Raw genomic sequence first — 13,658 nt, 5'->3', positions numbered from 1 at the left:
AATGGGACACCCCAAATTGTTCAGGAAAAATGTGATTTCATGCCCAGTTATTGGACTGCCAGAGTGCATGTGGAAGCTGAGGCACCTGGCTCTGGGTTTCCCATCTTGGAAGTGTCCAAGTTCTTGCTCTGATCCTGCCACTGAAAGCTGGAGGTGTGACCCGTGTCCAAACCAGAAGTGGGATGGAAGCTGTGTCCTGCACTGGGAGAGCACAAAAACAACAATTAACACCAGGCTGGGCAAAAATAAAAGCATGGGAAATTTGCCATTGAGGGAAATTAAAACAAAAAGCAAATTCTAACGATGTCTCAGAGGAAGAAACAGGGAATTTTTCAAGAAAAAGTTCAGAGTCTAGTGTGTCTGAACAATATCTCTTCCATAAGGTGGAAATTCAGCAGAGCAAGAGCAATCTTGGGAAAGACGAAGACATTCCCAGGAAATATTCAGCCCTGGGAGCACATAACCACCAGGACTGTGATGAGGCTGTGAGTGAATAGCCAAGATGGGGAGGTAGAAAATAAAAAGATTTAGACCCGAGAGTCACGTGCATGGGAATAATGTCCACAATTAAAGATATCAATGAGAACTCCCAGAGAAAGAGGCCCTTTCTCAGTGGAGAAGAAAAGGGACTGTCCAAGGAGATGTCTCTTGGGACTGCATCAGACAGAAACATGGAAAATTAAAACCGGAGCACTTAAAGGAACACAAATCAGGCTCTTTTTTGTTGTTGTTGTTGTTAACTGAAGCGATGAAGCATTTTGCTTCGCTAATATCCTCTATCAGGTTGATGAGGTAAAGTGGCTCTTTAGAACGATTTGGGAGCCGATTAATCCTCGCCTGTGGCGATCAGGCAGCGACACACAGAGTTATTGGCTAACACGGGGGTTTTTCTGCTGCCTCGCAGAGATCAACAAACTATTTCAAACAAGAAAGTTGCACGGAGAAAAATTCTGAGAGGCTTTGCTCGGAAACAGTCACCAATCGCACTTGTAAACATTTTGTTGAGTTATTTTAGGGCTGGCAAAATTGAGAGCTATAACTTGTCACTTAAAATTCTAAAAACAAAAAAAAAAAAAAAAAAGGATAAAACTCTGCCCGGGAGGGAGAAAGAGGAGGGAGAGGGGGAAGGAAGGCGGGAAGGGGAAGGGAACTGCAGAGGAATGAGGGACAAAGGGGAGAAATGAGGGAAGGGAAGGGGAAATGGGAACTGAGAGGAAATGCAGGAGGCTGAGGGGAAGAATGAGGGGAAGAATGAGGGGGAAAAAGAGAGAAAATGAGGGGAAAATGAGCAAGAGTGAGAGGAAAAAGGAGAGAAACTGAGGGCAGAATGAGGGAGAGTGAGGGGAAAAAGGAGAGAAATGGAGGGGAGAATGAGGGACAGTGAGGGGCAAAGTGGAAACTGAGGGGCAAAATGAAGGGGTCTGAGGGGAAAAAATGAGGGGAATGACAGAGTCTGAGAGGAAAATGGAAACTGAGAGGAAATGTGTGAGATTGAGGGGAGAAATGAGGAAGACTGAGAGGCAAAATCTGGGAGACTGAGGGGAAAAAGAATTAGCAAGACCACAGGGAAAAGGAGATAAATGGAGAGAAAAGAGGGAGACTTGGGGAAAAATATGTGAGACAAGGGGAAAATGGAAATTTAAGAGGAAATGTGGGAGATTGTGGGGGGAATGAAAGAAAATGAGGGGGAAAATGAGAAAAATTGAGGAAAAATGAGAGTGGAGGAAAAGGAAAGAAGCTGAAAGAAAATGAGATTGAGGGAGAAAATGAGAGAAAACATGGGATACTGCAGGGTAAATAGAAACTGAGGGGGACATGAGGGAAACTGAGGAGAAAAGGAGAGATAATGAGTGGGGAATGAGAGAAACTGAAAGAAAATGAGGGAGACCAAGTGAAAAAGAGTGTAAGAGGGAAAGGAGCAAAACAGAAAGAAAAAGGAGGAACACCAAGAGTAAAATGGAAACTGAAAGAAAATGTGGGAGATTGATGGGAGAAATGAGGGAGACTGAGAGGAAAAGGAAATAAATGGAAAGAAAATGAGAGTGTGGGCAATTGAAATGAGAGAGAGCAAAGGAAAGATGAGGGAGAACAAGGGAGAATAAAGCAGTGAGGAAAACGGGGGGGGAACGAGAGCAAATGAGAGAAACTGAGGGGAATCGAGAGATAGGCAGGAGGAAAAGGGGAGCGCTGAAGGAAAATGAAAGACAACGAGGGGAAAACTGAGACGGGGGAACGTGAGGGAGAGACGGAGAGAAAAAAGGCGCAAGAAGGAGCGGAGAACGAGGCGAGCCCTGCTCGGCCATCCCGGGCTACCCAGCCCGCCGCAAAACCTGCGGCTTCCCTCGTTTCCCCTTGTTCCCACCTCATTTGTGTCGGGAATTAACACACCGTCGGGGAAACGTGGGCCGAGGGCGGGATGGGAGGAGAAGGGGCGGGATGGCGCGGCCGGCAGCGCACGGCGAGGCCCACACGCCTGGTCCCTGTGTTGGCTGTGCACTAAGAGGAACATCGCGGGGAACAGAAGCGGGGACAGCACCGGGACAGCGGCCGGAGCTGAGCGGCCGCCACATCGCCCCTCACGGGGCTGGGGGGGCGGCCGGACCCCGCTCCCGCCCCCCGCCTGACCCACAGCGCCAGCCCCGCCCACGGGACCGCCCACTCCGCAGCCCGCCCGCCTCTCATTGGTGAATACTCCTGTCCATCACGGACAGGAGGGCGGGGCCGCGCCCCGCGGCGTGCGGCGCGCGGGCATTGGCGGCGCGCGGGGGCCGCTGTGGCGCTGAGGCGGTTTCCGGTTCCGCGGGGCGGGCGCGGGGCTGGCGCTGCCTGTGAGTGACACACAATGAGGCGGGCGGCGGGGCCGTGAGGGGCCGCGACCGAGCAGGCGGCGGCCGAGGCGGGGGTGGGGGGGACGGACAGAGCGGCTTCGCTCGTGGACTGAGCGGGGGAAGAGATTCTCTCCCCCCCCGCCCCGCCGACCGGGCAGCGAAACCGCCGCGGCGGCGGGAGCGAGCGAGCGGGGCCCGCGGCGCTGCTGTGCCCAGCCATGGACAATCAGGTGAGGGGAGCGGCCGCGCCGCGCTGCCGGAGGGGTGGGGCGGTGCCGCCCCCCCCTCAGAATGGGGGGCACGTAGGGGAGGGACCCCCGGGAAGGGACCCTGAATGGGGGGGCCGCCCCTGTCCTCGGGAAGGGGGAGCTGGGCGGCATCGCCCCCCTTTGGGGGGACATATCTGCTCCTCACACCCTCTTTGGGGGCACACCTCCTCCCAACCCCTCATATTGGTGGGGTACATGTCCTCCCCACACCCTTTAAGGGGGACACCTCCTCCCCGTTCTCTATGGGGGGGCACACCTCCTCCCCAGTTGCTTTTGGGGGGCACATCTACTAGTCAGTCCCATTTGGGGGGCACACGTCCTCCTACCCACACCCTGGTGCGGGGGCACATCTCCTTTCCAATCCCGTTTGGGCGGCACACGTCCTCCTCACAGCCCTTTGTGGGGGTACACCTCCTCCCTACAAGCCCCATTTAGGGGGCACGTCTCCTTTTCACACCGTTTTGGGGGAGGCAGATCCCCTCAATCCAGTTTGGGAGGGGTCACACCTCCTTCCCACCCCCAATTTGGGGAGCGTGCACGCCTTTCTTCCTACTCTCCTTTTGGGGGGACACATCTCCTTAACCCCATTTGGGGGGCACACCTCTTCCTTCCCCCACCTTTTGCATAGGCACACCTCCTCCCCCATCCCATTTGGGGGGGGGGCCACACCTCCTCCCCACTCCCCCATTTGGGGGACACACCTCCTCCACACCCCCCATTTGGGGGGTACATCATCTTCCCAGTCCCATTTGGGGGGCACATCCCACCCTTCATTTGATGGGGACTCCTCCTTCCCACCCCGCATTTAGGGGTCACACCCCCTCCCTAATCCCATTGAGGGGGGACACCTCCCCACACCCTTCTGGGGGGGTTTCAGCCCTCTCCCCTCCGTGGGCGGCCGCCGCAGCCTCACCCGCGGCGGGGGGTGTGAGCAGCATTTCCCGCAAATTCCTGCCTGGGATTATTGCCGGGGAGGGACGTGCCAGGGGGCGACCCCCAGCCCCCGAGCCGCGCCCGGAAGGGTTAATGCCACCGGGAAGGGTTAATGCCACCCGGAGAGTCCCTGCAGGCCAGGGGGGTCCCGGGATGCGTGCGGGATGTTTACCTGAGGTGATGTGGATGGGGAGCCTTTTGTGTGCGGGGAGCGGGTAACAGGTACCTCCCGGGCTGAGGTTCGGAACGAGCCCCGCTATCCCGGATAATCACCCGCAGGAGCGGGAATGGGAGCTGCTGATGGCTTTCAGGCAATTAGCACATCAAACAAAAACCAGAGCAGCCTTCAGAATGTTTATTGAGAAGTTGAAAGCAGGCTCCTTTGTATTATTACAAATTGTTTGAATAGGATCCTGATTTCCCTTTGTTGAGAGACACGCTTGGGAAAAAAGGAAAAAACCCTCCATTTTCAGCGGAGCAACTTTGGATGCTGGTTATGTTGGGAGATCTTATTTTCAAATGTGTTTCAACTTCTGGCTTAATTCACAGCGATTGTTAATTGGAGCAGGGTGTGAGGAGTGCAGCAAGTACAACTTTCACTCTCAGTTAAACAGTTCTCTTTTATGTTTAATTTCGGTCTCTTCCACACAGCCCCATCTGGTTCTCAGCTCCAATTTCTCAGCCGTTTCAACTCGGAAAGGCAGATTTTGTAGCCTGACAGTCATTTGCACTTCTCAGGAGAGGGGTAGTAACTGGCAACAGTAGCAGGATTTAAAGGGTAATTACGGAATCGATAACGTGAGGCTGCGGCACAGACTGGCTCAGGGGATGTGAACACTGTGGGAAGCATCCCAGATAAAGCAGGCCTGCAGGCACACTCCAATGTGAGCTGAGGATTTCGGCAGGCTGCTCCATAATGCTTTTGCAGCGTTGGAGGGATTGCTGTGCTGGGAGAGAAGCACACCTTGCCTTTCTTCTCAGCCCTTAATGCGACATGAAAGAGCAGCCGGCCCTGGGCCTTGGTTCTTAGTGCAGGAGCGAGGTGGAGCTGCTGTAGATAAGCCTTAAGAACAGGAAAAAATGGCCTGCCAAGAGAACTTGCAGAGGAAGGTATCCCAAAGAAATGCTGTAGCAATAATGGTGAAGGAATTAATGAGATGAGTTTGTCCCCGAGCCTTAGGATTGATGCGTTGGGTGGCTGGAGGTATTTTGCTGTGAAGATTTAAGCTGCCTGAAAGAGTGTGTTAAGGCTTATGGTTGAAATTGGAACTGGACTGCAATTTGGGAGGTCAGGCTTTGATGCCTGGTGCTCTGCAGACCTCCTGTGAGAGCTTTTTACAAAGACAAGAAGGCTGAGATGGAGTCACTTGTGCTTTTTCAGCAAGTATTCACCACGTTCTGGAAAAAATCTCGGGTTGGAGATGCAAAGTGGTTTTTAAGCATTAATTGTGAACACACTCCTTGCTGCAGTGTGTCAGGGAGAAAATAAGGATGATACTTTCCCTAAACATTTGTCTGGAGCTCAGGAAGCTTTCTCTTTCCCTGCTCATTGTCTAACATGCCCTTGGTTTGGCTCCAGGTCAACATGTAATATAGGTAATGACAAATAATGCTGCCTCTCCCAATGGTAATTGGGACTTGCTAGGAAGTGCAAGACACTTATTTTCAAGCCTGAAGTGAAGAATGGGGTAGGGACTAAAACCAGCCCCTTTTTCTATGAGCCTCCTGGTGCTGAAGCTGGATTTTGGTAGGTTTAGTTTGGAATCACTAATGCTGCTCAGTTTTGTGTAACAAATCTGCACAAAAGTTGGGTACCTTGAGTGTTTTTCTCTGTCTACAAATGTGGCTCTAAAGATTTCCTTGATTTATTTTGTGTCTGATTTCCATTTGCCTTTTCTCTGTTACATCTGTTTAATTCATTTCCTTTCTCCTGGCTGTGAAGTCTGCAATACTAGGTGGATTTTCACCATTAACTTCATTTCGTTTTTAAGGCACTTAATAGGATTTTTCTGCTTTGAGCCTGACATGGAATACACCTTCTCTGTTACTCAGAGGTTGGAGTAGGATTTAGGAGTGCAAATCAGAATTAGGTCAGTTTAGTGTTGGACATTGTACAGGCAGATATGTTAACTTGGTCTTTGAAAGTGAGATAATAAAATATATTTAGAACCATACAGGAAACATAATTTTCGTCTGGTGAGTGATATATTCTAGAGAATATCATAAACCACCAATTCATGATCTGATTTTTCCTGTTTCAAGATGAGTTTTCTGTCAGTGCTGTGAATTCTGTAAGCTGTGAACATCAAGTTCTGTCTCTGACACTTTCTAGAAATAAAGATTCCTCAATTAGGACTTTGCTGACAATTTAACTGATAAGTGAGGCAGAGAAACCGATCCCTCTTTTAGAGCTGCTTTCTCTGCAATGTGAATATTAGGAAGAAAACAGGTATGAAATGGTGCTGGGAGCTTTTTGTGTGGCACTTTGCCGTCCATAACCGCGGTTTGCCGTCTGAGGCCGATCCCCACGTGGGGGCCGTTGTGTTCCCTGGCGGATGCGGTGTCCTCGGCACGGTGTTGTGTTCTCTCTGCTGACGCTCCCGCCTCTGTCCCCACGCAGTGCACGGTGCAGGTGAAGCTGGAGCTGGGGCACCGGGCCCAGCTGCGCAAGAAGCCGACCACGGAGGGGTTCACCCATGACTGGATGGTGTTCGTGCGGGGCCCCGAGCAGTGCGACATCCAGCACTTCGTGGAGCGCGTCGTCTTCCGGCTGCACGAGAGCTTCCCGAAACCCAAGCGAGGTCAGAGGGGCTGGGCACGGTTTATCTCTGTGAAAGAGCATTTTGCAAGTCGAGGTTGCGTTGAACTGTCGCTTTTCTGTGAAATATCTCCTTAAAGAGGAGAGAAATATCCATTGCGTGCGCTCCAGCTTTAACCTTTCCCCACTGTGTTTGAGGAAGGTCAGGGAGAATGGGACCTTTCTTCTGCTGAAAGGGCAGGAGGTGAGCTGCTTTCTCATCTTATTTAAGCATTAGTATGTGCAGGTTCTCGAGACACAAGTGACAGCAGAAGATAATTCATGTTACACAATGGGAAAGATGGGTTTGATTTGTTAGAATTCACCAGCAAAAGCTGTAAGCACATGAGAGATGCTCTAATACTGAGCTCAGATGTGTACTGGGTATGGAGAGTTTCGCAGATTCTTGCAATTTCTAGTCTCAGATGCCAGTTTAGGTAGCCTTAGCCCAGCAGAAATCAATGCTGCCATGGGGTGATGGTGTCTTTGTTGTACATTCCCCCTGCAAGCCCAGTGCAGTCATTGTGGTTGGGTTGGAGTGTTATTTTCTGACTTCGTTTTTTGTCTCTTTAGCAAAATGAACCTTATTCTTGGCATGGGCCAGCAGGAGCTCATGAGGTTGAGGTGGAGGAGCAGGAATTGCCCTTCTCAGGGGCAGTGCAGTTACCTCTGTGTAGGATTGTGTAACTGGAGCTGCAGCATTAGTGCTTTGAGAAATACAAGCTGCCCCTGAGAATTGTTGTAATGTGCATTTTTGGGAAATACTGCTTCAGGAGCAGGACACTCAGGATGCCTCAGGACAATCTGTGACATTGGGTATTTGTGGGAGTCCACAGTGGAAAGGAACTGAGAGGTGCTCACATTCACAAGGGTGTGATTCTGGTCTGTGTGTTGATAAAATCTCCTTCAAACTGTATGACAAGCAGGTGCAGGACTGAGCTGAAAGCTAATTTATAGAATAAAAATACAATTTGTGGGTTACGTTCTTGTCTTCTAGTGTAATTAATTTATTACAAATAACTGTGTTGGAATAGTACATAGAATCCTGGAGTGCTTTGGATTGGAAGGACCCTTAAAGCCCATCCTATTCCACCCCTGCCATGGCGGGGACACCTCCCACTGTCCCAGGCTGCTCCCAGCCCTGTCCAGCCTGGCCTTGGGCACTGCCAGGGATCCAGGGGCAGCCACAGCTGCTCTGCCCACCCTGTGCCAGGGCCTCACTGCCCTCCCAGGGAAGAATTCCTTCCCAATATTCCATCCATCCCTGCCCTCTGGCAATACAAGACCATGGCCTTTGCTCAGGCAGTGCTGTATCATCTGCCTTTTCAGGGGTATTTTCTCCCAGTCCCTGGATTTTTCATGCTTCCTTGAGCTTGTTCCTAATGCCACAAAGTGTGCCTTTGACCAAGGCATGTCTGGGTTGTACCTCAGTACTGTGGCAAATGCCTCTCCTAGTCCTGAGTTTAATTGGAAGGGTTTTTTCAGATGGTGCCCTCTTGGAGCAGACCCTGGTGCTGAAGGTGGGCTCGTGCTGCTGGCAGATTGCTCTTGGAGCCCTTGGAATTTGTCAGAATAGAGTGGCAGAGGAACAAAGGCTGCTTGGCAGATAGGCTTAAGATTCCTGCTGCCATATTGGCACTGCTCTTTGGTTTGGGATTTTTCCCTCTAAATGACAGGGTTCTTATATGAAATTCAAGTTAAAGCAAGTCTAGAGGTTTTTGTTATTTTTAGTGATGCCCTTTTTTCTCAGTTGCATTTGGAGTGCTGCTTTCCAGCGCCTTAATGATGGTAGAAGTGCTTAGAGCTGGGAGGGGATAATACAGCTACATTAAAGAAAAATAATTTGTGTGCTTTTAGGTTTGATGTACTCTTTCCTAATCATATTAATTACTTGGAATTCTTAAGAGAAACTCAAAAGATTTGCACTGAATTCCTCTAATTACCTAATTGACTTTATTTACATATATTGTAGTGCATAAATTATATGCAAGTGCATCCGGTTCCTGAGAGGGAGAATATCTGTGTGGGTCTCATGTTTCTCCTGGCAGCTGCTGTGTGCTGCTACATCATAGCCAAAGAAATGATCCTGGAATCCTTCAAATTGGATATCCTGGAATGGATAATAGGAAGGATTCAGGAGCATGAACCCACACCAGATAGCGGGACAGGGGGAACTGAGGCAGGGACATGCAGATTAATTTCTGAGAAGCAATTAACTTTTCTAATTGCTGTTTCTGCACTAAGCAGCTCTGACCTTAACAGCAAACTGGTTCACCTTCCTCCTCGTGTTTCCTTGTGTGTGAAATAAATAGCAGCGCTCACCTGCCCTTCAGGTTTGTTCACCTGTGGGGGAAGCAGCAGCCTGGAGCGTGGCCGTTACCCAGCTGTGAGCGTGGAGGAGTGCAGGGGAGCGTTTCAAGGAAAAAATCATCACCTGCTTGTGTGTGGTAGTGTTTTGATTCAGAAATAGGGCATCAAAGTAAAGTTTACCTTTCTGTGCTGTTCCACCTTTTGGATCTTGGCCTTTCCTTGCCAGGCACTTGGAACTGATAGTTTGCATTGTTGTGGGCCTGCCCAGAAATGTAATTGTATCTCGGTGCACAGGAGGGGAAGGATCTCACTGAGGCTCGGGCCTGCAGTGTTTTATGTTTCCACTCCATGGGAGGAGCCAAGAACAGATTTCATGTTCTTAGCTAAGCCTGTGGCCACCATCTTATTCTGTGTGGGTTTTTACACAAAGGTCAGTGCTTTAACTGTGCCCTGAGTCGTCAAGAGGCCCAGCTCTCCTCTTGCAGCTCCTTCTTGCCTCTGATAAAGTTGTGCTGAATTCCAAGCTCACATTTATTTGTTCTCTTTCAGTGTGCAAGGAGCCCCCCTACAAGGTGGAGGAGTCTGGCTACGCTGGCTTCATTATGCCCATTGAAGTGCACTTCAAAAACAAGGTAGAATCTGATTTCTGGTCTTTTAATTGTTTTGAGCTGTGCCAGAGCCTGAAACTGCCTGACAGAAAGACTCTAAATTATGTGACTGTTTTATGTGTGTGTTTTTTATTAGTCTAATAAATAGAATTTAACTGGGAGTTGGAAGCTCCTGCCAGACTTCAAAAGAAAGCTTTTGGCAGAAATGGAATTGGATAGAAAGGTGATACCAGGACAGTGGATGGTCCTGGAGATTCTGAGCAGAGATTGTGCCACTTGTAGCTTCTTCAGCATGGAGGCTATTAAAGCAATTTAAAATATTTTATGTACATATGGAAGTAAATAAACATAAAACACTGATGCTATAAATATTTGTAAACACTGTGTTGATTCTCAAAATATTAAAAAATCTGCTTTTGAATTTGCAAGCTTATTAAATTTAACTGTATAGGTATGAAATCTGCAGAGGCCCAAGACAAACATTTGCATGTGTAGCACAAGTATTTAGAGCTGTCTTAAAGATATCCTTGTTCTTACTCAGTGCTCTTCCAGAAAGAAAACACTAAATATTTTAAGTCTTAAGATGCGTTGCCAGCAAGTATATGAAAGTTAAAATTTGGATTTATTGCTTGCTTTAAGTCTACCACAGAGGTCACATGCTGTAGGTTATGAAAACAGGGAATTGGGCACTTGTGTTCATATTACCTCAGTTTCAGTTAAATTGTTTTGTTAAACATGAATAATGGATGTTTCTGGGTTTGATTACTGCTTAAATCATAAAATAAAAACTAATGTTTTGCTTATGATCCCTAAGAGGGAACTGAGATAAACTAAACCAAAAATGTTGAGCCACATCCCTGTAATCTGTGCTCTCCCACCCCCTCAGTTCTCTGAGCACCAGCCCTTACCCCAGGTGTGTTGACAGCAGACCACATGTAACAGCCTCATTCTATTTAGCTTCCCGTCCTCCTTTCCCTGTCCCTCCCACAAACATCTGTCTGCTCTTCCCTTCTGTCCCCACTCCAGCCCAGGATGCTCTCCTGGCAGTGTCACTCTGAATAATCAGCATTTTGGGCTGGGTTCTTGGCCTACCACATTGCCCTGACCCCACTTTATGGGTTGGAGGAATCAGCCATATAATGGAACTGAGCCACAGAAGACTGAGTGCCCTCCTAAACCTGGGAATGTTTTGCCCACAAGTTGGTTTTTGGGTGGGTAAGGTAAACCAAAAGGCTAGGAAGAAGAATGGCAGGCAGGGGCTGGGGGGTGAATGTTGTTGATAAAAGCAGCTTTTTGGGCAAACACTGGAAATTATGACTTGAGTGCAACAAAAACACCTCAAAAGCTTGAAAGTAGTTCTACTTCTCATGGCTTTTCTGAGGTTTTGGATGGGAACCAGTAAAATTCTCCATCTGCACTGTGTTGGCTTAAGTCAGGTTGAAGATCCTTTAGACTCCTGACCAAAAAATGTGAACTTCTCCAGGCTGATTCCTTAAAAGTGGAATCTCTAATGCCTAGGGGGGGTGAACTGTGTTTTAGTTCTACCCTTTCCTTTTATTTTCTCTTCCTTTCTTCACCCAGCCATTCCCCACTCTTCCCTTTTCCCTGCAGCTCTCCAATGGTTTCTTTCACAAATCCTCAGATCTCCCTCATTTCTGTGTCTCTTCAGAGGTGCTCACATTTTCTGTGGCTGCCATCTGCATTCCTGTGTTTTCTTCTCCCTCTGTCCCTCATATTCTTGTGTTCCTCATGGAATATGGAGCTGGCAGCTTTTCTGCCTAGAACTTGCTTTCACACCCACTGGGGTCATCACTCCTCATTGTTTCTCCACGCACGTGACTGCAGAGTTGTTCCCCAGCACTGAGCAGAGAGGTGGCTTTTATAAATAAGGGAAATAGGTGGGCTCTGTTCTCCCTGGAAACAATGGAAGGAGCTGTTAATTTAGGAGAAGGCTCTTTGTTTCTGACATTTTGGTCTTCAGAATCATGACAAATAAATAGGAGAACAGGTTGAGTTGCAGAATTGTTTTCAAATCTACAGATCTTCAAAACACTCATTTTTGCCCTGTTTTTTTTAGCTGCATGTTTTCTGGAGAAGTTCTTTTCCATTTTTAAGCTGATTAACAAATTGCTAATTAAGGAGTTTCAGGCAGCACCTCTCATTATTTAATTGGGCCAAGGGGTAATTGAGGGAAAAGGTTCCATCTTCCAGCACATCATTGGAACAAAGATGTGTTTTCAGATTTAGCCATGAACTGACTTAGGATTGCAGGGAGCTCAGAAGCTGCTGCTGAGGGGCTGAGCAGGGACAGGAGGCCAGGAAGGGCTGGAGCTGTGCCAGGGCTTGGCATGGAGCTCAGGGAAAGGTTCTTGCCCCCGAGGGTGCTGGCACTGCCCAGGCTGCCCAGGGAATGGTCCCGGCCCCAAGGCTGCCAGAGCTGCAGGAGCTCTCAGGGGTGCTCAGGGTGGGCTTGTTGGGGTGGCTGGGCAGGCACAGGGGCTGGGCTGAGCATCCCTGAGGATCCTTTCCAACTCAGGATATTCAGTTGGGCTCCTCTGTCCACCTCTGCCCTGTGATGATGCCATCTGGGAATTTTAAGAGCTCAGATAATTTTCAGTGAGTGGAGTTGAAGGAAATGTAAGAGGTAAATACTTCTGCAAGGACAGGAATGCAAAGACTTGGGTATAAAGTAAAAAGTAAAAAGATAGGGAAAGGGGAGGAGGAGGAATGGCAAAGGTTTAGGATACAGTCTCTGTTCTCCTGATGTAAAGAAGATGGTGTTAAAACACCAAATAAAGTCTTCTTTACTTCAAGACCTTGTTCTCCCTCTGATCTGTGTAAACCTGTTGACACTGGTGGGGATCAGCTGGTGTGAGTACAGCAGATATTGTGAATTGATTACAGCATTTGGGACTCATCCTTGAGTAATTCTGTTCAGGTAGGTGGTATGGATTGGTTCTGGGATTGGGGTGAAAAGGCTCTTTGGAGGTGACTGGGCAGGGGAGCTGGGTGGGTTTTGAGGCCATATGTTCCTCACAATCTGACACATTTTTGTTGATGTGTGTCCTCAGCTGAAACTAGACTTGCAGAGGCTTTGGGATTTGTTTATTGATGCATGTTGAGCTTTGTGAAGGTGAGAAGAGAAAGGATTTAAAGAGGGAGTGAGCCAGTCTGTGGAGATTGATCTTTGCCATGGTTGGCTGAAATGGGTTTTTTTCCACAGTTTAAGCCTCCTTTCTTAGCCATTTCCTTTCCCTGTTCTGATTTGTTACTGGGATGACAAATGCTGGCTGTCAGAGCCTGTGTGCTCTTTGCTTTGGCTAAAGAAATACCAACCTGTGCTCTGGGAAGGAACAGCTTTACTAAGAACTGTTTTAATTAACTTCATCGGGGATTTTTTAAGCAACTTGGCATAAAATTGCCCATTGACTCTTTGTGTTGGAGTCCCTTTTTGTTATCATTGTGTGTGTTTGGAGCAGCAGTCTCGATGCTCTTGGTGCCTTTTTGTCAGATGGGGAAGCGTCAGCAGAGTGTGAAAAAGGTGTAAGAGCCTGTTCTCATCCTCTGTGAACATTACTGGGCTTTATTTGTCCTTCTGCTGCAATCCAGCTCCTCCATGAGTAGTGCTTTCTCAGCGCTGGTATTTGAATTGCAGAATATAAATTGTGAATATTGCAGGGAGCCTGGGCAGCTGGGGGCTCTGAGCAGCCACAGCACTTGTGTTCTCCTTTAACACTGGCAGAGCCTTTGCTGCTGTAACTGATCCTGAAAAACAAATGGCAGGGGCTCAGCAGGTTGATTGATAAAGCTTTTGGAAGTCGAGTTGGCTAATGACAGCAGATCATTTGGACTGGAAATGTTAGTGTGCTATTTTTGTTTTGAAATCCTTTGTGTTCCTGTAACGAGGGCTGCT

At 48.5% G+C, this 13,658-nt stretch overlaps 1 protein-coding gene across 2 annotated transcripts in view; it reads left to right on the top strand.

Moving 5' to 3' along the window:
• The first annotated feature begins 2,904 nt into the window (after positions 1–2,904).
• Positions 2,905–13,658, top strand: part of MLLT1 (MLLT1 super elongation complex subunit) — a 31,649-nt gene continuing 20,895 nt past the window's right edge. For both annotated transcript variants that reach the window (XM_041416032.1, XM_041416023.1), the window contains exons 1-3: positions 2,905–3,058; positions 6,651–6,831; positions 9,687–9,769. In XM_041416032.1, coding sequence (XP_041271966.1) covers positions 3,047–3,058; positions 6,651–6,831; positions 9,687–9,769 — 276 coding nt within the window. In that variant the 5' untranslated portion in view covers positions 2,905–3,046. The remainder of the gene's footprint in view (positions 3,059–6,650; positions 6,832–9,686; positions 9,770–13,658) is intronic.

Source organism: Onychostruthus taczanowskii, unplaced genomic scaffold (genome assembly GCF_017590055.1).
Source record: "Onychostruthus taczanowskii isolate IOZ18803 unplaced genomic scaffold, ASM1759005v1 scaffold106, whole genome shotgun sequence".
NCBI lineage: Eukaryota > Metazoa > Chordata > Aves > Passeriformes > Passeridae > Onychostruthus > Onychostruthus taczanowskii.
The sequence above is the reverse complement of the archived record's forward strand: the minus strand, read 5'-3'. Positions and strand labels throughout refer to the sequence as shown.